At 33.7% G+C, this 20517-nt stretch overlaps 1 protein-coding gene across 1 annotated transcript in view; it reads left to right on the forward strand.

The window, feature by feature from the left end:
• Positions 1–20517, forward strand: part of MDGA2 (MAM domain containing glycosylphosphatidylinositol anchor 2) — an 859730-nt gene that overhangs the window by 562149 nt on the left and 277064 nt on the right. The window contains exon 5 of the mRNA XM_036028780.1: positions 5535–5667. Within this exon, the coding sequence (XP_035884673.1) occupies positions 5535–5667 (133 nt within the window). The remainder of the gene's footprint in view (positions 1–5534; positions 5668–20517) is intronic.

Below are 20517 nucleotides of genomic sequence, written 5' to 3' on the forward strand. Positions count from 1 at the left end.
AAAGTAGTTTAAAAGTTTAAATATAAGTGTTAGGTATTGAAAATAATTTTTGAATGTTAAAGAAATATCTACTTAAATTTTACAAGTGACATGTACTCCTGCTATTTTTCTACAACTTTTATAAAGACCTTCATGACATCATATTGTGTATTGTAATTGCACCATCTAATTATAAGACTGAACATATTATATCAATTATATATTTATAATTAGACTAATTATACAACTAGACAAATATCAATGGAAAATTCCTTTTTACAAATCATGGAAATTCACATGCATAAAGCCTCCCAACATCACAGATTATTAAATTTATATGATCAACAAAATAAAATTAATGTTATGTTGTAAAACAGTTATAAGCAGTAAATTCTAAATCACTGTAAATAAATATATCCACACATGCCACTTGCTAGCATAGCTTTGGAAGCTGTTTATTAGGAGGAAGAATGTCAGCTTGAATTTTTTCCAGTCATTTTCTGAATATGATGAATTAAGTGGGTAAGGTTCAAATTCTTCCATAACTCTATTTTCCATATTCCTTCAATATACTATGTCTCTGTCAGCCCCTCTGCCTCTTTGAAGGCTACACAGATTACTCTTAGATGTTAACCTAGATGACCATATTGTAGGTTCCACATCTTGGTATCTTTTTTCTGATTACAAAATGTAAATCATCTTAGCTCACCAAAACCCACTGTCCTATCCTGTGCTAGCTGAACCACTGGAAAAATGTGTATTTAGACTTCACAGTAAAGATTATTCTTTTCTTTTGTCTGTGCTTTTCATGTGCAAATTTTGCTGCAATGTTATGAGTGAGAATAAGCTAGGATATGGTGTGTGCAAACTATTATATTTATTGGGCCACAGTTTTTGGTGTTTACAAAGTATAGGAATCACCACAAAAGGTAAGGTGATTTCTCTAAGCCTTAAAATTTCAATATTATTACTTAATTTATATTCTTTACTTTTGGATAGCATAAACTCCAGCAACATTTCTGACCACCTGCTCAGAGATTTGGCACATACCTGTACACAGATACTGAATGAAACCATTGTAATGGGTCAGATACAACTAGAAGTGTATTAGTAGAGGACTGAAAATTATAAAATTGGTACATTTACACAATGGAATTCTATGCAGCAGAAAGAAAGAAGGAGCTCCTACCCTTTGCAACAGCTTGGATGGAGCTGGAAAACATTATGCTAAGCAAAACAAGCCAGGCAGTGAAAGACAAATACCATATGATCTCACCTTTAACAGGAACCTAAACAACAAAACAAAGAAACAAGCAAAATATAACCAAAGACACTGAAATAGAGATCAGGCTGACAGTGACCACAGGGGAGAGGAGAGGGAATTTCAGGGGACAATGGGAAGGGTTCACGGGAACAAATTTAAAGGACACATGGACAAAAACTAGGGGGAGGGTGGTAATGGGAGGGAAGTGGGCAGGGTTGGGAGGGTGGGCTGGATTGGAAGTAAAAGGGAGAAAACTGTACTTGAACAATGATTAAAATAAAATTAAAAAATAAAATTTTCACAATAAATAAAAAATGAAAAACAACCAAAAAGTAACTAAAATGTTATATTTATAATTAGTTATTTTTACACAAGGGCCTATAAAGTAGCAAGATAATCTAATTGCTAGAAATAAGAAGTAAAACAGCATGAAAAAGATTTATTGAATTTTAACAATTCATAGGTGCAGTTTTAGTAGAGTGTTGAGATAGTATCCAGAAAATGTGGATTAAAAATAATTTGCCACTGGAAGCAGAAATAAGAAATATTGGTAGAATGTAATTAACTCTATGTAAATAGAGACTATCTATTAAATCTAAATCTAAATGACTCTTTATTTTTAAATATATTTAAGAATCATTACTGCTGTATAATCACCTTTAAAATGTTGACTTTATTAACCTCTATTGCATTTGTATCAGGTGCCCAATAGATAGTAGGTTCCAGAGAAATATGTATAAAGAAAAGCCCTGAGTGGTAAAAGAGACACAGTACTTTTAATGGAAAAAATACTCATTTAAAAAGTCTCTCTCCTATATTAAATCTTGCTCTAGGTTCTTCATACTTAATGCTAAGAACAAGAAATACATGACCCCTACCCTTCATATACTTACATGCAAGGGGAGAAGTTGACAGAAAATAAATCCACTACTAGAATAAATGGACAAATAAGAACGTGTTTTAAAGAGACAGCAGATTTCAAGAAAAGTGATTCCTTTTCCAGAAAATGAGGAAATGCTTATCTATGGAAGTAAGGAGTATGGGGAGCTAAAAATGAGATGAAATGGATTAAGCATGGAGCAATGAAGAGCTATACATATACAAAGAGCCTGTGGCTGAAGGAAGCAAGATATGTGCAAGACAGTAAAAGAATGAGTTAATTTAATAGCAGCACTATTTACAATAGCCAAGATTTGGAAACAGCCTAAGTGCCCATCAGTAGATGAGTGGATAAAAAAGCTGTGGTACATTTACAAAATGGAATACTACTCAGCAGTAGAAAAGAACAAATTGACAGTAACCGGAGGGCAGGAGGAAGGGGGATAACAGGGAAAGAAGGGGAAAGGTCATCAAGGAACATGTATAAAGGACCTATGGACAAAGCCAAAGGCGGGTAGGATTGAGGGTGGGAGATGGGTGTGGGTGTGGCAGGGGAAAGTGGTGGTGGGAAAATGGAGACAATTGTACTTGAACCACAATAAAAAAAACTAAAAAATTATTTTTAAAAAAGAAAAAAATGCGTACATTTGCAACAGCCTATATGGATCTAGAGAATATTATGCTAAGTGAATTAAGCCATTCAGTGAAAGACTAACACCACATGATGTCACATATATGTGGAATCTATTGAACACAATAAACTAACAAAAAAATAGTAACAGAAGCTTAGATACATGAAACAGACTGACAGCTGCTAGAAAGGAGAGGAGTGGGGATGGGATGAAAGATGGTAAAGGGATTAACCAAAGAACATTTATACACAACCCATGGTCACAGACAGCAGTATGGGGATTGACAAAGGGAGGGGGAGGGTGGTGTAGGACAGAGGTGGGGAAAGGGAGTCACAGTGGGAATAAAGGTAATAGTATAAACAATAAAAATTAATTTTTAAAGAAATAAAAATTTGTAAAAAGAATGAGGTGAGACTGGGGAGGAAAGGAGAATATAAGCCATAAGAGTTGAAAGCCATGTTAGTAGCTGTTGCCTCTATTTTTAGGAGCAATCGTAAGCCCTGTTATTTAAGCAGAGTAATGGCATGGTCAGATTTGCATATTATCCTCTTGGTTACAGATTAGGTCTTTATATTGGCTTTCATTCTTAAACTATACTAAGCAGGATTTTTTTCAGCTGAATGTAGGGTTTAGAACTAAGATTACACTTAAAGTAAATAAAAAGAATGGTCAAGATTAAACATGTTTAAAGGTCAATAAAAGGATCTGAGAGTGAGATACTGAATATACAAGTAACAAGTAGTAATTGAAAGTCTGAGATTCTTGTTATCAAAGAAAAAAAGTAGATTTAGAGGATTAGTCTTAAAAAGTTAAATTTAGAATATGTTGAGTTTTAGGTGTCTGTGAGACTTCAGAATGAACACATCGAAGAGAAAATTCGGTATATGCAAATCCTAGAAGAGGGATGGAGACTTGGTATCCTGACTGGGGGATTGGGCTTGTAGTAGAAATTCATCATCAAGGCTAAGATCACCTAGGAGAATTTTATAGTCAGATTAAGTATGTAATAAGTAGAATTTCAGGAAATACCAACAGTTAAGTGTTGTGAGAAGAAAGGAAAATAAAGAAATATAAGCAGTAACAGTCACAGAGGTAGGAGGAGTAGGATTCATCACCGCATTAAAATGTTGTCTGAGTCAACTGGTTCTAATATAACATTTTCTTTCAACTTGGCTTTCCAACTAAGTATTCTGTTCTAGGCATTCTATCTAGTTAATGAAAATAGTAACTCTCGAATACACTGAGAACTTGTTTCAAACATAAGTTCCAGAAACATAAACACTGACTGTGTATATTTGTGTGGTGTGTATTTGTATGTATTTGTAGAAAAAGAAGGTTGTTGCTTATGCCACAGAGAAAAATGCTAAAGATGTGACTGAGTGAAGAATGAACTTTGAAGCCCTGGCTGGCGTAGCTCAGTTGATTGAGTGCAGGCTGCGAACCAAAGTGTCGCAGGTTCAATTCCCAGTCAGGATACATGCCTTGGTTGCAGGCCATGACCCCCAGCAACCGCACAATGATGTTTCCCTCCCTTCCATTTCTAAAAATAAATAAATAAAATCTTAAAGAATGAACTTTGACAGTGAGTGAAAGGAATTATATGGTCAAATGCACACTGAAGGAGAGATTCATTTGACACATTTGGAAACCTCTGTGTGCCCGCCTATGAGTGAGCAAGTTTTTGTTTGTTTGTTAGTTTGTTTCTTTGTTTTGCAAATGAACAGGCACTGCCTTTATGTATTGTCCCACTAAGTATTCTGATCCTTTTGAAGAATATATGCAAATGTTGCAATTTTTAGGATTTATGTGATGTTACTGAAGTAAAATAAAATAAACACATGGTTTTATAGATTTTATCTGGAAACAAATTCACATTTCAAAAATTGCTGTAACATCTTCACAATTAAGTTATTTATAAAGGATCTGTTTGGAAGAGATGCATAGACTTCGAAAGGTAAAGAATTCCAGGAAACCTAATTTGAATAGGGCAGGAAGATTATTTTTCCTTTTTATTGGTATTCATCATTTACTCTTTTTAAACTTTTTAATGATGTTAGTATTTTTCTTTTTTCATTGTTTCCTGACTAATCAAGAGTTTGTATGATACTTCTGGCTACTTACTTTATTTCAGTCTATCTGCCATCTTGCAGATTTACCTGGGACACCTAGACCTTGAACTCTTGAATGTAAAATAACAACAATCATATAGCTACAGTCAGGACTACTTCTTAATGCAGTTTTATATCTATCATCTCTCACTGTTCCATATTCACAAATTATTTATGTATAGAAATTTAAATTATCTATTGTTAGATTGACTTCATTAACTTTGTTCTACCAACACGGTTTCATTTATTGGTTCTTCTTCAGAATCCTTTTCTTTCATAACATTTCATGTTGAAGTCTGCATAGATTGCAATGTTTGTTGAATGAATTTCATTATTAAGCACACTGTGCTGATCTTTACATAATAATTTGCACAACCACAACCAAAAATACATCCATCCCTAGGAAGCTAGTTTATAAAGAAAATGTTATGCATTTTCATTATAGTCTATTAGTTTTCATCTCTGGAGACATTACAGTGTTATTTTTATATGCAATGATTTTTCAAAATGTACAGCATTTTCCTTTTAAAACAAGACAATCTACCATATTATATTCTGCTAATAATGTGATTTAATACAATATAATGCCAGAATTCATTCATTCATTCATTCATTCTTCCATTCATTTTGGTTACTATGGACTTCTCCTAATGACATTTTTTACATTTTCAGGGTGAAACAAAGATCTTAAAACTAAAGAATCTTCGACCTCAGGATTATGCTAATTATAGCTGCATTGCTTCAGTGAGAAATGTATGTAATATTCCTGATAAGATGGTTTCATTTAAACTTTCCAATAAAACAGGTAAGGGACTATCTCTGAAAGTTTTATGTTTATTATCCACACCTAATGTTTAATGGCTCTTTAACTTTTTTATAAACAAAATGATTTCTATAGTATATGTAGGAACACAACATTCTTTTCTTTCCCAGATAATTCTGTGACATCTGAAAAACTTTTGGTAGACACTGTAAAATTTAATATGTGTGTTTATGTAGCTTACAAAATTATAACTCCTGATAATTGAATTCACAAATATAACAAGCAAGTCTCTTTTACTGTATTTCAAGTCAGGAAAGCTAATTGGCAATTTTAAGTAGGTATTTTTAAGAAAATATTTTTGTAGAAAACGTCAAAATATTAGCAAAACTGAAACTTAAGTTAGCCTCTGTTTAGTAATATAGGTCTTAGAGTAAGTGCAAGCATTAAGAAGAAATTGCCCGATGAAATAGCAGAGAGGTCATGTGGATGAGCTATCTTTTGTATGCTGTGTGTAAACAATCACCTTAGCAATTAGAATTCAACTGGTTTTGAGAAACTTTCAGTGCAATGAAAGTAAACTTTTATTTTTAAGTAATTATATTAAGATAAAGAGATATGATTACTTTTTATTGGTTTTTTTTATTTTATTTTAATCATTGTTCAAGTACAGTTTTCTCCCCCCACTCCCATTCCAGCTCACCCACCCAACCCTCCCCCCTTCCCCCCCATTACCCCCCACCCCTAGTTTTTGTCCATGTGTCCTCCAAATTTGTTCCTGTAAACCCTACCCATTCCCCTCTGAAATTCCCTCTTCTCTCCCCTCTGGTCACTGTCAGACTATCCCCTATTTCAGTGTCTTTGGTTATATTTTGCTAGTTTTTTTGTTTTGTTGTTTAGATTCCTATTAAAGGTGATTACTTTTTTATTGTTGTTCAAGTACAGTGCTCTCCATTTTTACCCCACCCCACCATGCCTCCCACCTCACCCATCCCCAATTACTTTGTTCATTAACAAAAACCTTAAGAAATATGGGCCTTGGTATGACTGTTTTTATGCCATGATTCTGCCACTTATTAGCTCTTGGATCTTGTTGAGCAAGTGACTTCACCCTTCTTTACCTATGTCCTCATAAACTCATAAAGTTGTAAGAAAGAATTAATGAGTTGGTATTTATAAAGCATTTGGGACACACTTTATTAGTTCTTCCAACACAGAGCTAATCAGACCTATTCAGTACAAAAAGATTAAACCTAGAATTTTTTTTGAAATATGAGAAAAAATGGTGTACTCATACATGGATTTATCGACATATGTTCCAATGTGTTATTAAAATTTTAAAAGATTATGTAAAAGGTATAATTTATTTATTATTAGAAAGAGGAGAAAGGAAGGAGAAAGAGAGATAGAGAAACACCAATGTGTGGTTACCTCCATGTGCTCCCTACTGGGGACCTGACCCACAACCCAGGCATATACCCTGACTGGGAATTGAACCCACAGCCCTTTGGTTCACAGTCCAGAGCTCAATTCACTAAGCCACACCAGCCAGGGTTATTAATTAATTAATTTATTCATTCATTCTTTCATTTATTAATTAATTCATCAGAAACTTACTGGATTTCCATTTTGAATCAGCAATGATAACCATAGGGATATTAACTAAGATGTAAATTGTCTTAAACTAGAGAAATGCTCTATTAAGCACCAGATAAAAATCTTTAGAAGAAAGCAAAAGAAGGATGTGAGAAACAAAATTAAACTTCATCAAGAAGGATGAGAAACACTTGATAGAAACTATGTTTCAGGAAAAAATTACACATCTTAGTGGATCTAAGACATAAAAGTTAATAATCTTATTTCATTTGAAAAAGAATATAGGATATTAAGAAATAAAAATCAGTGATTAACATATAATATTGATAACCCATATTATCAATGGGTTGTTTTGAGAGTGAACTAAGTCAATATAAACAAAAATTAATAAAAGATTAACAGGTATAATAAAATTATATTTTAGCCCTGGCTGGCATAGCTCAGTGGATTGAGCTCGGGCTGTGAACCAAAGCATCACAGGTTCGATTCCCAGGCAGGGCACATGCCTGGGTTGCGGTCTATGTGAGAGGCAAACACACATTAATGGTTCTCTCTCTCTTCCTCCTTCCCCCTAAAATTATATTTAATATTTTTAAGCTGTAGAAATGTATGGTTTTATTGGATCCCAATGTCCCGCAGCTAATTAGGGGTAGAAACAGGATTGATTTCAGTGTTTGAAGAGTGATCTTAAATAGGATTCTCACTAGCTATTCACTATTTCTGTAGAGCTGGAGAAAATGAATTTAAATCTCAGCCAGTGTTTTATTAGGAATAAAGACTTCTTAAAGCTGAAAGGAGATTACCACAAGAGGTGATAGTCTTTTCAATGCTTGATGTTTTTTAAAGCAACTGAGTGACTTTATTTTTGATAACAACTGCTAGCTCAAAAAGCAGAGTCTTGACTACCTGTGTTATGGAGAGTATAGAGGCACTCTCAGCTTTCTGCTTCATTCTTTATGTTTCAGGCTGAAGTACTGCAGATCTGGATTGAGCAAACAAAATGACCTATTATTCTCCTTTATAAATTATCTCACAAAAATCAGATTGATGTTTATGACATGATGAGCACTAGAACCATGATAAATAATTGGGTTTAAAAATATAAGCTAGTACCTTGTCTGACTCTTCCATAGCTGTAATCAGGCATGTCATTTGCCTGGTGCTTTACATATTCAAACCAGGTTTGCTTCAGCACTTTTCCCATCTGGCTGTGCTCAAAGTTGGAATAGTTTGTGCATTTCAAATAGGTGAAATCATTGAGGTAGCTCTCAAAGTACACTAGAAATAATAAATTAAGCTTTGAGCATCGTCATGTAAACAAGTCTATAAACTGACAAAAAAGTGCATAGAGCCTAGTTCATTGCTTTTCTAACGCTGGAAGAGACTCATGAGTCATCTTGGCCATAATGGATGTGAGTCAGGTGCTCTTTATGGTTTTTATTCTTGTGAATCTCTAAACCACATAGATGAAGTGCCCATGTTCTTAACTCTTGATATGCAGAATGTCAAGGAAAATGTGTAATTTATTAAGGGGGAGAAAATCTACTATAAATATTGTTTGATTAATCTGCTAATATGTTTATAATGCAACTTTGGAAATAATTTTTGTAATGCATATTGAATCATTGAGCAAAATGTATTTTTGGTACAGAAAATATTTCATTTTAACATCTCTGTAGTCAAATAAACATTTTAATTGCAATAACTTTATTACTTGATATGTGCAATGCCCAAAGGATATAGCATATGAAGTTGGAAACAATGTCTGCTCTGGATAAGGATTTCTAAAAGTTTTGTCTCCAAACAATTAAAACATGGAGTACAATTTCCTTGACGCATCCCTGCCTGCTGAATTAGACTTTCTGAGGAATGACCTGGTAATGGATATAGCTTAAACAGCATAAAATAAATGCTTTAGAAAGCAAATGTTGTCTTTGTTGCCAGGCTGTTTTCTATGAACCCATGACATTTTGTGAATGAAACTTTCATTACTAAAAACCAAATTTTTAAGACTGCTTAGAAGAGCAATATCTGAGTGCAGTTTCATTTATTTTCTTTTTTTTGTATTTTTATTGTTGATTCTATTACAGTTGTCCCAATTTTTTTTTCTCTTTTGCCCCACTCCACCCAGCCTACCCCTGCTTCAATCCCCTCTCCATTGTCCATGTCCATGGGTTGTTCATACATGATGCTTGATCCCTGAGTGTGGTTTTCAAGTCAGTGTCATCTAGAGGTTTACCAATAATGTGTTTTCTTAACTTTCTTACTATGAATTGGCATTATAGTAGATCTTGTAATTTTATATCTGCCATGGAGTATCTAATCATTTGTTGGCTTCTGTTGATTATTTGGCATGCTATGAAAAATCTCCTGCCATAGAAATGCCATTATTTTCCATACCTAATCTAGCTGCTTCAGACATTATTATAAAACCCCATAGAATTTAATCATAAAGGATTTATCATAAACATCAAGTATGATTATAATTTACTTCCTGTCATGCATAGCCCATGATGAATTGACATAATCTTGTCTCAGTGTCCAAAAGTTGGTTTGGTTGTTTTCCTGGTCCCATTTGGGAGAAAATGAATATTAGCTCTTGATTGGTAAATTCTTAATGTAGCACTATTTTCATAATTTATTCAAATAAGCCTGTTAAAATACATAAATTTAGAATGTTAATACATATACATATTGAAAATTATTATAATCATGTTAATGTTGAATATAAACTATTTTAAATTTCTCAAATTGTGTATGTTTTTAACATGAGGAGACATAGGATTATGATAGAATAATTTAATTTATTTAGACATATTTAGAGCACTTATATATTAATGTCTTATGATTTCAAAAACAAACAGTACTTAAGTAGGTCACTTAACTATAATGAAACACATGTTTTGTACTTGCTCGAGAGGATATGATGAATTCTATAAAGAAATGGAACAAGTGGGGTTAATTTTACTTAATCATATAGGGCCTTTTATCCATTCTGCACAAACTTAACATTTACAAAAATTAATGTGGACATTTATAAAAATTAAATGGGCATTACCTCTTGGAATCAAGTCCACAAAAGTATTCCTGGCTATAGAAATAGACAAAACTTATACTCCTTTCTTCTTTTCCATTCTTTCTCTCCTTTCTCTCTTTCTTCTTTTTTTCTCTTCTTTTTTTCCCTCCAACCTTTCTCAGTAAATTACCATGAACAATAATAGAGATTAAGGAAACATTCATGTTCCCTATATTAGATAGCTATTATCTGTGCTTATTATTTTAGATAATCCACAGGGAAGTTGTAAGAAATGCCTAGTAATTGCTGTGAGCCTCAATTTTGTATGCTGTGTGCTACTCATGGTTTAGAAGAATTTAATTAACTTATCTAAATGTTAGGAGAAATCAAATAATATTTCAGTTTTGGAATTTTAAAGGGATACCAGTGGATAATAGGAATAGTGTGGACATTGGCACTTCCTCCTGTAAAAGAGTATGCCCGTTGTCAGAGAGAACTGGTTTTGGTGCAAAGGACATGCAGTAGAAAGTTTGCTGTCATCTGCACCTGGGTAATAACCTCATGCATTTTTCTTAGCCATATGGATATTTGAGTTGTTTTCAGCATCTGGGCAATCAGTAGCATCCTTTATTAGAATCTAGATATTTTTTCCCCAACAATCACTACTTTAAAGAAAGACTAAGTTTTTGACAAATACATAGTGAAAATATAATGGCTTCCTGTATGTCTTCTTGGGCTGCCATAACAGAAGACAACAAACTGGATGGCTTGAACAACAAATTTTATTTTCTCATAGTCTGAAGTCTGGAAGTCCAAGATTAAGGTGCTGTCAGGGTTGATTTACAGTGAGACTTGTCTTTCCTGGCTTGTAAACAACTTCCTTTCACTATGTATGGCCTTTCCTCTGTGTTTCATGGAGGAACAGACTGAGCAAGCTCTGGTGTCTTTTCCACCTCTCATAAGGATACCAGCCATATCAGATTAAAGTTCTACTTTAGGACCTCATTCACCTTACTTACTTCCCTAAAAAGGCCCTATGTCTAAATACAGTCATAATGAGGATAAGGCTTCAACATATCATTTTGGGGAGATCACAGTTCAGTCCATTACACTTTCAGATGATTGAAAAATGTCCTTTGAATTTAGAGTTCCTTTAAACAATTTAGATACATTTATAATATATGTTAAATCCAAGCAAGAAAATGAGCCAGCATTTTAAAGAAAAGAGTCTATTATTTAGTAGAATCTCAACTTAAAAAGGGAACTCTATTCAGAATATTTGTGGCCCTATATTGTTAGCTTTGGGAAAATAGGAAGGAAGCAACAATAAAGAAAAGATAAAACTTTAGTGGGGAACAGATATCACCATTGTAATTGTATCATCATACAGTTTTAAAAGCACAGTCAAACTATTAGAATACAAACACAAAAGATGTATCAATGAACCTGTGCATTTTATTCTGATTTTATTTTTTATGATAGAGAAGTTAGAATGTACAACAAAAGAAAAAACAGAAAAATATCTCATTTTTATACACTAAAATATTGAGCATATGAATGATTTAATAAATTGTTTTTGTCATTCAGTATTTTCAAGCAACAGTATTTACTACTGCGGGAACCAACAGAACACAACAAATGTTATTAGGATATTGTTGATATGCCATCTTTAGAGAATGAGATGTTTCTTGTAATTCTTTTACATAAATATTGAAGGTCAGAAATCTAAGCTTTAAATTTTGGAAGTACAGATTTGGACATTTTATTTAGCTTTCTTATTTTTCCTCCCTAAAAATAGGAATAACACAATATCTACATTATTTGGCTTTGCAGGCTATAAATTTGTAGGCTACTAAATGAAGAACTTTTAAAAAGTATAAGCATATAATAAATACAATAAATAGTAGTTATGATTGAATTGGATTGTTAACCTAGATAGTAGAAATAAGGTATAAAATTGGTATCATCAGTAATCATAATGAGATAATGACAAGAATCTTAGAATTTTTGCTAGGATGTGGCATTTGGCTTCAACCATTGATGACTAATGTTGAAATAAATTCATAATCATTTTATGAATTGCATTTATCATTGGTTAAATTAAATATTAATATTTTCCAAAAAAAAATTAGAAATAAATATGTATTCTCATATATTTTATCTAGACCATTATTGGCAGAAATGTTTAACAGAAATATACAATATTATTTTGTGAAATTAATAGTGGTATATAAGGAAAATTTAAGAAACTTGCACTTTTGTTGATACACAACAGGTCCTTCATGTTACTGCTCTGTCATTTCCTAAGGAAAGTAAACTTACATATGCTCTATTCTCATGAATGTGGCTTTAGAGATTTGAAACTATACATGGTGAGTATAAGGTGACCTGGGAACAGAAGTAATGGTCATTATGGGGTTTCAACTTTGGTCTTCCTGAGACTGTTTCCAGAGCAACAAGGTGACCCAGATTTTCCAGAATCCTATTACCATAGTAACAGGAAGTTTGCATGTTGCTGGGATCTCTACACCTATATATTTTCTTGTCCTAGCAATGAATTTTTCAGATTCATTATATCGAAGGTTATTCTTGGACTATGAGTTCTTATATAAAATATCCCTCATAAACTATTAACTCTCCCAGAAGAAACCATAACCCAGATAGAGTAAATAGCTAACTCAGAAGAAAATAAAAAAATTGTTAATCAATTGAAAGGCAACACTATTACATTTATTGAAAGAAATAAATTATTGAAATCATGTTGCAACTCAGCATAAGTATTTTGGAGCATATCAAATGGCTTGTGTTTTATAAGTTATTTTTATTTTTTTCCACATTTTTTATTGCTGTTCAAGTACAGTTGTCTCCATTTCCCCCCCAATAAACCCCTCTCCCCAGCCATCTCCACTTCCCACCCTTGATCCTACCCTCCTTTGGTTTTGTCCATGTGTCCTTCTTACATGTTCTTGAAAACCCTTCCTCTTTTTTCCTTCCATTATCTCCTCCTACCTCCCTACTGTCAGTTTGTTCTTAATTTCAATGTCTCTGTTTATATTTTACTTGCTTGTTTGTTTTTTTATTAGATTCCACTTATAGGTGAGATCATATAAGTTATTTTTAATGTACTATCAAACTAATTATTATTGAACAATTTAAAAGTTTTCATAATGATACAAATATGCAAACTATGTGTTTTATATTTTTCAGTGGGTTGAATGAAGTTGTGCTAAAATAAGTATTATTTTTTATGTTCTTGAAATTATTTGATTTGTAATTTTAAACTTCTAGTTTATGAATTAGGACACCATGGCTTAGTACTTTTGAAGGTTCTATTGTTCTGGTAAAACTGAAAATGGTGCTATTATAGTTAATTCAGTTCCTAGAAATGCATTTTAGACTTCTTTTATGGTTTTTAAGCTTGTCACTCATAACTGGTGATATAGAATGTCTCCATGATAATTCACTGATAAATTTGATTTTATAGATCACTGGCTTTCATGATGAAGAATAATTTCCATAACTACATGTCACTAATGCCATTACTTATTTACCCTGAACCCTCAGATGGATTATATCAGGAGTTGTCCTTAGGGTCACCCATTCCAGGATGTGCTGGACTCAGTGAAAGTCTCACATCCTGGGAAACCCTATAATCCCAAGCAAACAAACCAGTACTTTGGTCACTCAATGAACTGATCTACCATCTAGCCTCCTCCATGTAAGACACTAGCATTAGTGTCTGTAGTTAATGTCCATACATGTACAGCCGTAAGCAGTGTAAATAAAGAAGCATCAGTGGGAAAGACCTGGGTGTGGATCTGGGTTCTCCCCAAGTGGGAGAGTCACCAATTATTGGTGTGGTAGGGTCACCAATTATTTCAAAGCATTGAAGTTGCTGTTCTGCTAAATCATGTTGACAGTGTGCTTTGAAGTGGGTTCCAGATTGATGGGAAGAGAACATTAGCTCTATGATCTCATTTTATTTAGGCAGAAAACATCCACAGCAACAAAAATTTAAATAAAATGGGGTGATTCCCAAGAAGTAGATGCAGCCTATACACACATAGCTACTCTTGAGCTCCGAGGTCCATGCAAGCAGGGTGCAGAATTGCAGGATTTGAGATTAATTCTCAAATTAATTGTGCTGTTGTCCTTTTATGTAAACCCCTTACATTAGTATTTGAGAAAAAAAATTGAGTTAACAAATAATCTCTGGACCTAATGCACTTAATTAGGGGAAACTCTGCAAATACTGTGTTCTCGCTATTTCTTATACACAAAATCACTGGCAGGGTGACAGTAATCTCATTCAAAAGAAGATGCATCCCTGGCCACTGTTCTCCCCCAAGCTCAAAAGCATTTAGGAATAGCAATTTTCCCAAAGTACCTTACCTCATTATACATATTGTGAAGACTAAATAAAAGTATATTAGCAGTGACTTGCAAATAATAGGCTCTTAGTTTTAGTGGTGGTTGTTAGATTTAAAAATGACCTTTGTGCAGAAAGTAATGCAAATTTCTAAAATCTCATTTAGTCCTTTGATTTTTTTTTATTTATTTTTATTTAGTCGAAGGTATAAATAATAGACTCTACTGGTCTGTACTCTTTAGCAGAAATATTAACTCACAACTAAATTCCAAAATTTTCTCAATAGTTTGAGAAATAAGTGAATGCCAATATTGTATATTCATTAAATGCAAATTATCATATCTATGATATATATATAAATATAGATATGTGCATTGGTAGTATGTATATAACTACTTCTGATGTATTTTATAAAGTTTTTTTATATCTTATGTTGACTTCCATAATGAAAAAAATCTAAACAATTTATGTTCTTATCTGTTTTTAAATTCACATGTTCTCATCAGTGCCAGGTAAATGTAAGTTTTTTAAAAATAAGAAAATAGGAATTGATTATTAGCTCATCAAACAACATTTATCAAACATGTTTTTCAATGTAAAGAACAGGCAAAACGTGAACAGTTTTCTTTTGAGTGTGCTGTAAATGTATGTTTTTCCCTTAAATACTGATATCACGAAATAACTATATCATTGTTAAAACTCCATGCTGAAATATTTGTGTTTTCCAGGCATCCTCTGGCCATAGCCACACCGCTCATGGGATTTAACACACTGTGGTGCAGCTAAAATTAGTCTTGCAGTCACTGCTAATATCAGCGAGTCATGTGAGCTACAGTAGCCATAATTTAATGGGTCCATATTGGTTCATGACAGCTTTTAATTAATTTTAAGAAAAGAGAGTTCATATAGTGGTCCATATAGTAGGAGTAAAGTACCTAGTGTATTGTTACAGGGACTGGGAGGAAAGTGGACATTGATAGACTGAGGAGAAATGGACAGGTCGGGTATCAGAAATGCATCAACCTTTGGACTATAAATCCAGACGCAGCATGTACTTTCAGTTTGCTGTGGTCACACCTATTTCTAAAGCATCACAAAGTTCCCTAAGTTTCCATTTTCTACAAAGTCTGTTCTAAGAGCCACTTCTTTTTTTCTGATAACATTCCCTTCTTGATTTACTTGCTACTATTATATTACAATAGCAAATAGGTATGTCCAACTGTAATATGCTTCAGCTTATGTTTTAAACAGCATTTCTTTCTATCATCTCCTTTTGGTCTTGATGCCTTAGTTGCAATATTGTTCTAGTTGAGTCTGTTTTGACTATATTCTTTAGCCACATACTGTCCAGTAAATGTGCAGTAGTCAGCAGTGCTGATTTCTGATAGACACATTGTGTAATAGGAATTTGTTGACGGTGTTTGGCATAGAGAGGTATGACAGTTGTATGGATCTCCTCTAGGCTTTCACTCTGGTCTGGCATTGAAACATTGTTCTCAAACAACCAAGAGGCAGGGATTTTAGTCAGATTAGTAAAGTCCTGGAAGTAAGTAGCATTTGTCTTGTTAGCAAAATCCAGCAACGCCAGTTGGCTTTATTTTACTGAAAAGAGTTTGTAGTTCTAAAATTGTAAAATGCAGGAAGTTCTGATAGCACGACCTAATAAGTAACAATGGAGAAGGAATTTCTTCAAAGTGATTGTCACATGTTAAGTGCAAATTAAAATGTATGTTTCCAAAGTGAAAAGAGAAAACATTAGGCACAATAAGAAAAAAGTAAAACTACTGGGAAAAGAAGCAGCATAATATGGGTTCTTGTTAAATTTCTCTGAGATTGATTCCACTAAGACAATTACCTAGACAGAACAGAAAGGAGAAAAGAAGGCCAAACTCCTTCTATTCTTATGCTTTTCTGATTCTCTTGATCATGATTGGAAATAGTTAATAACTAAGGTCCTGCCTCATTGCATATTGTTTTTCAATTTTAAATTTAACTCGATCTGATGAAGATTGTAAAGTTCACCTCCTTTTCTTTTTGGAACTATAAGTAAAAAGCAACCTGATGAAATATCTATGCACAATTGGACACTATTGACTGTACAAAGAACCTGAAAATTCAGTGAATATAGAGTGGTATGTGCTTAACATTGGTTTGTGTGTTTTAGCAGAATGTGAATATGAATACAGGTTCAGAAAAGCATTATAACATGTATAGAGCTCCACAGTGAAAGAATATCTAATATAGATTTAATTCTCAATTTGCTGGAAAGTTAAATGGGCAAATCAATAAATATCAATATTAAAACTTTAAGAAAAACAAAAATTGATTTAACATTAAAAACAAATGGTAAGTATTTGTTTTCTTTGCAAAGATATTCAGCAGCTCATATTAATCATGTAAAATGGGGAATGTGGATTTACCAAAATGTGTATTGAAAATATCAGAACTAGAATGGAAAGTTCTATTTCCAGTAGCTTTGAGAAATAAAATATTGGCAGGTCACTTTATACAATCCCTTTCTTATGTATAGAGAGGAACTGAATTCAGAGGTGATTCCATCAATGGTTCATTTTTCATATTAAAACAGTTTGAAAAAGGTTTTTATTGGCTTTTAATCTTCCTTTAAGAAATATTTCATTTTGTGCAGCTTAGTTTCTTTACATATGTTACATTACAGTATTATCTTACTCAAAAAATGAATACCTACTTATCATGTAGCAGCATTGTCCTAGAACATGGCAACAATGTATTTAAATGTTCTCTGACTATCTGAAATCCCCAGATAAGAAATATAGCTAGTGTAGTAGTTAGACTTGAATGAGCTTCTGTTAGAATTAGATCTGTAATAATAGTGTTAAGCAGTGTTAATATTTATAGCATGTCAACATCATACTGTAGTGATACCTGCAAGGTCTATAGTTTAAAGTTGTCATTTTTTTCCAGGATAAACCACAATTTTAGGAGTTTGTAATTCAGTCCAGCAAATTGTTAACCACACAGAAAACTTAGAATCAAATCCCTCTGCTTTGACATATTTATTTTTTACCAAATTATGTTCTAATTCTTTTTCTGCCTTTCTTTTTCTTTTTTATTTAATTAACCATAAGGAAGGAATATCAATATACACATAATGGTTAAAGGTACTTAATATATGTGTACTTAAAAGGAAAATATCTCCCTAGAACACATTTAGACCTTTATAAAACACAATCTAGCCCTGGCTGGTGTAGCTCAGTAGATCGAGCGTGGGTCTGCAAACCAAAGGGTCACTGGTTCGATTCCCAGTCAGGGCACAGGCCTGGGTTTCAGGCCAGGTCCCCACTAGGGGGCATGTGAAAGGCAACCACACATTAATGCTTCTGTCCCTCTCTTTCTCCCTCCCTTCCTCTCTCTCTAAAAAATAAATGAATACAACCTTTAAAAATAAATAAATAAAATTCATTTACTGAGGCGCCCCCTGTCTTAGAATTAGCCTCCTCATTCTAACACCCTCCAATGCACACCTGTCTGTAGGAGGCGAGCGCAGCAATCCCAGCCATGTGGTTGGAAAGGGCAGAGGTTCTCGTGATGCTGCAATTATCTGAGCTGTAGCCCAATGCAGGCACTCAAGATATGATGTTTTTTATTTTTAAGATTTACATTTATTTATTTTTAGAGAGGGAAGGGAGGGAGAAAGAGAGAGAGAGAGAAACATCAATGTGTGGTCGCTGGGGGTTATGGCCTGCAATCCAGGCATGTATCCTGACTGGGAATCGAACCTGAGACACTTTGGTTCATAGCCCGCACTCAATCCACTTAGCTATGCCAGCCAGGGTTAAGATATGATGTTTTTTATTCTATTTTATAAAACTACTTCTAGAATTCAATGTAAATAATCATCATAATATTCAAGTGTGTTAAATATGAGTGTATGTATAATTTGCATGGTTTTATTTCTTTTATCTGACCTTTGGTCCAGGACTGTGCTCAGCAAAATATGGCCACTTTTGCCCTTCATATAATAATCTTAGTAGTATTTTATAGCATAATTTAGAAGCATTAGCAAACTATTTCTCTCTCTCTCTTTCTTTTCTCATTGGTAACACCTAACATAAATATATGGATGAATTATTTCTTTTCTTGCTTTTTCAAACTGTACTTACCTAATCTGACATTTTGGGGATGGCAGTTGAAATAGATGGAGGCTTGGTTCATAGTTCATCTTTGAGACCATGCTTACAAGTCCATAACACACTAGCTTCTCGTATTCTTCCTTACTGGTAGATCATTAATTGCCATTGTCTAAAGAAGACCTTCCATATTTAAATTCCAGCCCCTTAACTCTTGAAACCTGAGAATTTAAATAACTGAACCCACTACAGTTACATAACACACAATTGGTGCCTCACAGCTGCAGTTTCTGCATCTGCACATTTAATCAGCCGCATATTAAAAATGTTTTTAAATGTTATGTTGTTGTCAATGTGTACTAGGTAGCTAAGGCTATGACTGTGCTTCTGTTCTGAACAGGTACAGACTTTTTTCTTGTCATAATTCTTTAAAGAATACAATAAAACAACTATTTATGGAACATTTACATTGTATTAGTTATTGTAAGTAATCTAGAGATGACTTATATTATACAGGAGAATGTATAATAGTCTATATGAAAACACCATTCCATTTTACGTAAGGGACTTAAGAATTCCTGGATTTTGGTATCTGTGGGGGCCCTGGGACCAATCCCTGCACACACCAAGGGACAGCTGTGTGACTTAGGAGTAAACATGCCCCAAGCAATGGCCTAAGAGCTTCTTCCAAAGACATTTCAGAATTTAAGCTTTTTAATTATTACTTAGATGGTTCACAAGTCCATGTTGCCTTCTATTCTGAATGGCAGAATTTTCTAAATGTTTGGTGAGCCAACCACATTTATTTTTGCCCTCCCCAGATTTGTATAATGTAATAGTGGATGGTAATGTTATGTATCCCCTCCTTCTGTTAGAGAGGCAGCACTAACTCTTCCTGTGACACAACGATCAAGATTCAGATAGAACTCGGGAAGATCAACTTTTTTAAATTTTTCCTCTGGGGTTTATATGCAATAATTTATATCCATCTTAACCCAGGCTGCCTAGATTAGAAGCCCAGCTTTATGATTCACTACTAAAGTGATCTTTGGCAAGTTATTGAAATGGTTTCTCAGATTGGTAATAATGGAAATAAGTAATAATAGTACCTATCTCAAACAATTAAATGAGTCAATATACATAAAGCTTTTTGAAGGGGGCCTGACACATATTAAGGACTATAATTGTCTCCATCTAATTACAAACACCTTAAGAGTAGGATTTTTGTCTGTTTTGTTCTATATCTCCAGTGGGTAGAACAGAGCCTGACACATGATTATAACTTAATCAGTACATGAATTAATATTTTCTTAAAATGAAACATAGATATATTCCTCTGTTTTCAGTATATTTTGTTGCTATCAATGACCTGGCCAATTAAACTCCTGATGTGATTTAAAAATTTTTTAAAATATTTTATTTATTTATTTTTAGAGAAGGGAAGGGAGGGAGACAAAGAGAGAGAAAATCAATGTGTGGTTGCCTCTCGAGCTCCCCACACTGAGGACCCGACTTGCAACCCAGGCATGTTCCCTGACCAGGAATCCCAACTGGTGACCCTTTGGTTTGCAGGCCAGCACTCAATCCACTGAGCCACATTAGCCAGGACCTGATGTGATTTTTTTTAGTCTTTGCTCTGTCTTGGAATCAACTGAAACACTGGAGTAACCTGAGTAAGATGCATCATATGATTAGGAGACTATATGCCCAGGTGTTTTCCCATTGAAGGTATAAATTGGTCTAGGTTGTCTTTTAGGAATTATCTATCAGAATTCCCTTGATGTTTAGAGGAGCAAACAGAGGCC

Source organism: Phyllostomus discolor, chromosome 1, assembly GCF_004126475.2.
Source record: "Phyllostomus discolor isolate MPI-MPIP mPhyDis1 chromosome 1, mPhyDis1.pri.v3, whole genome shotgun sequence".
In the NCBI taxonomy this organism is placed as follows: Eukaryota; Metazoa; Chordata; class Mammalia; order Chiroptera; family Phyllostomidae; genus Phyllostomus; species Phyllostomus discolor.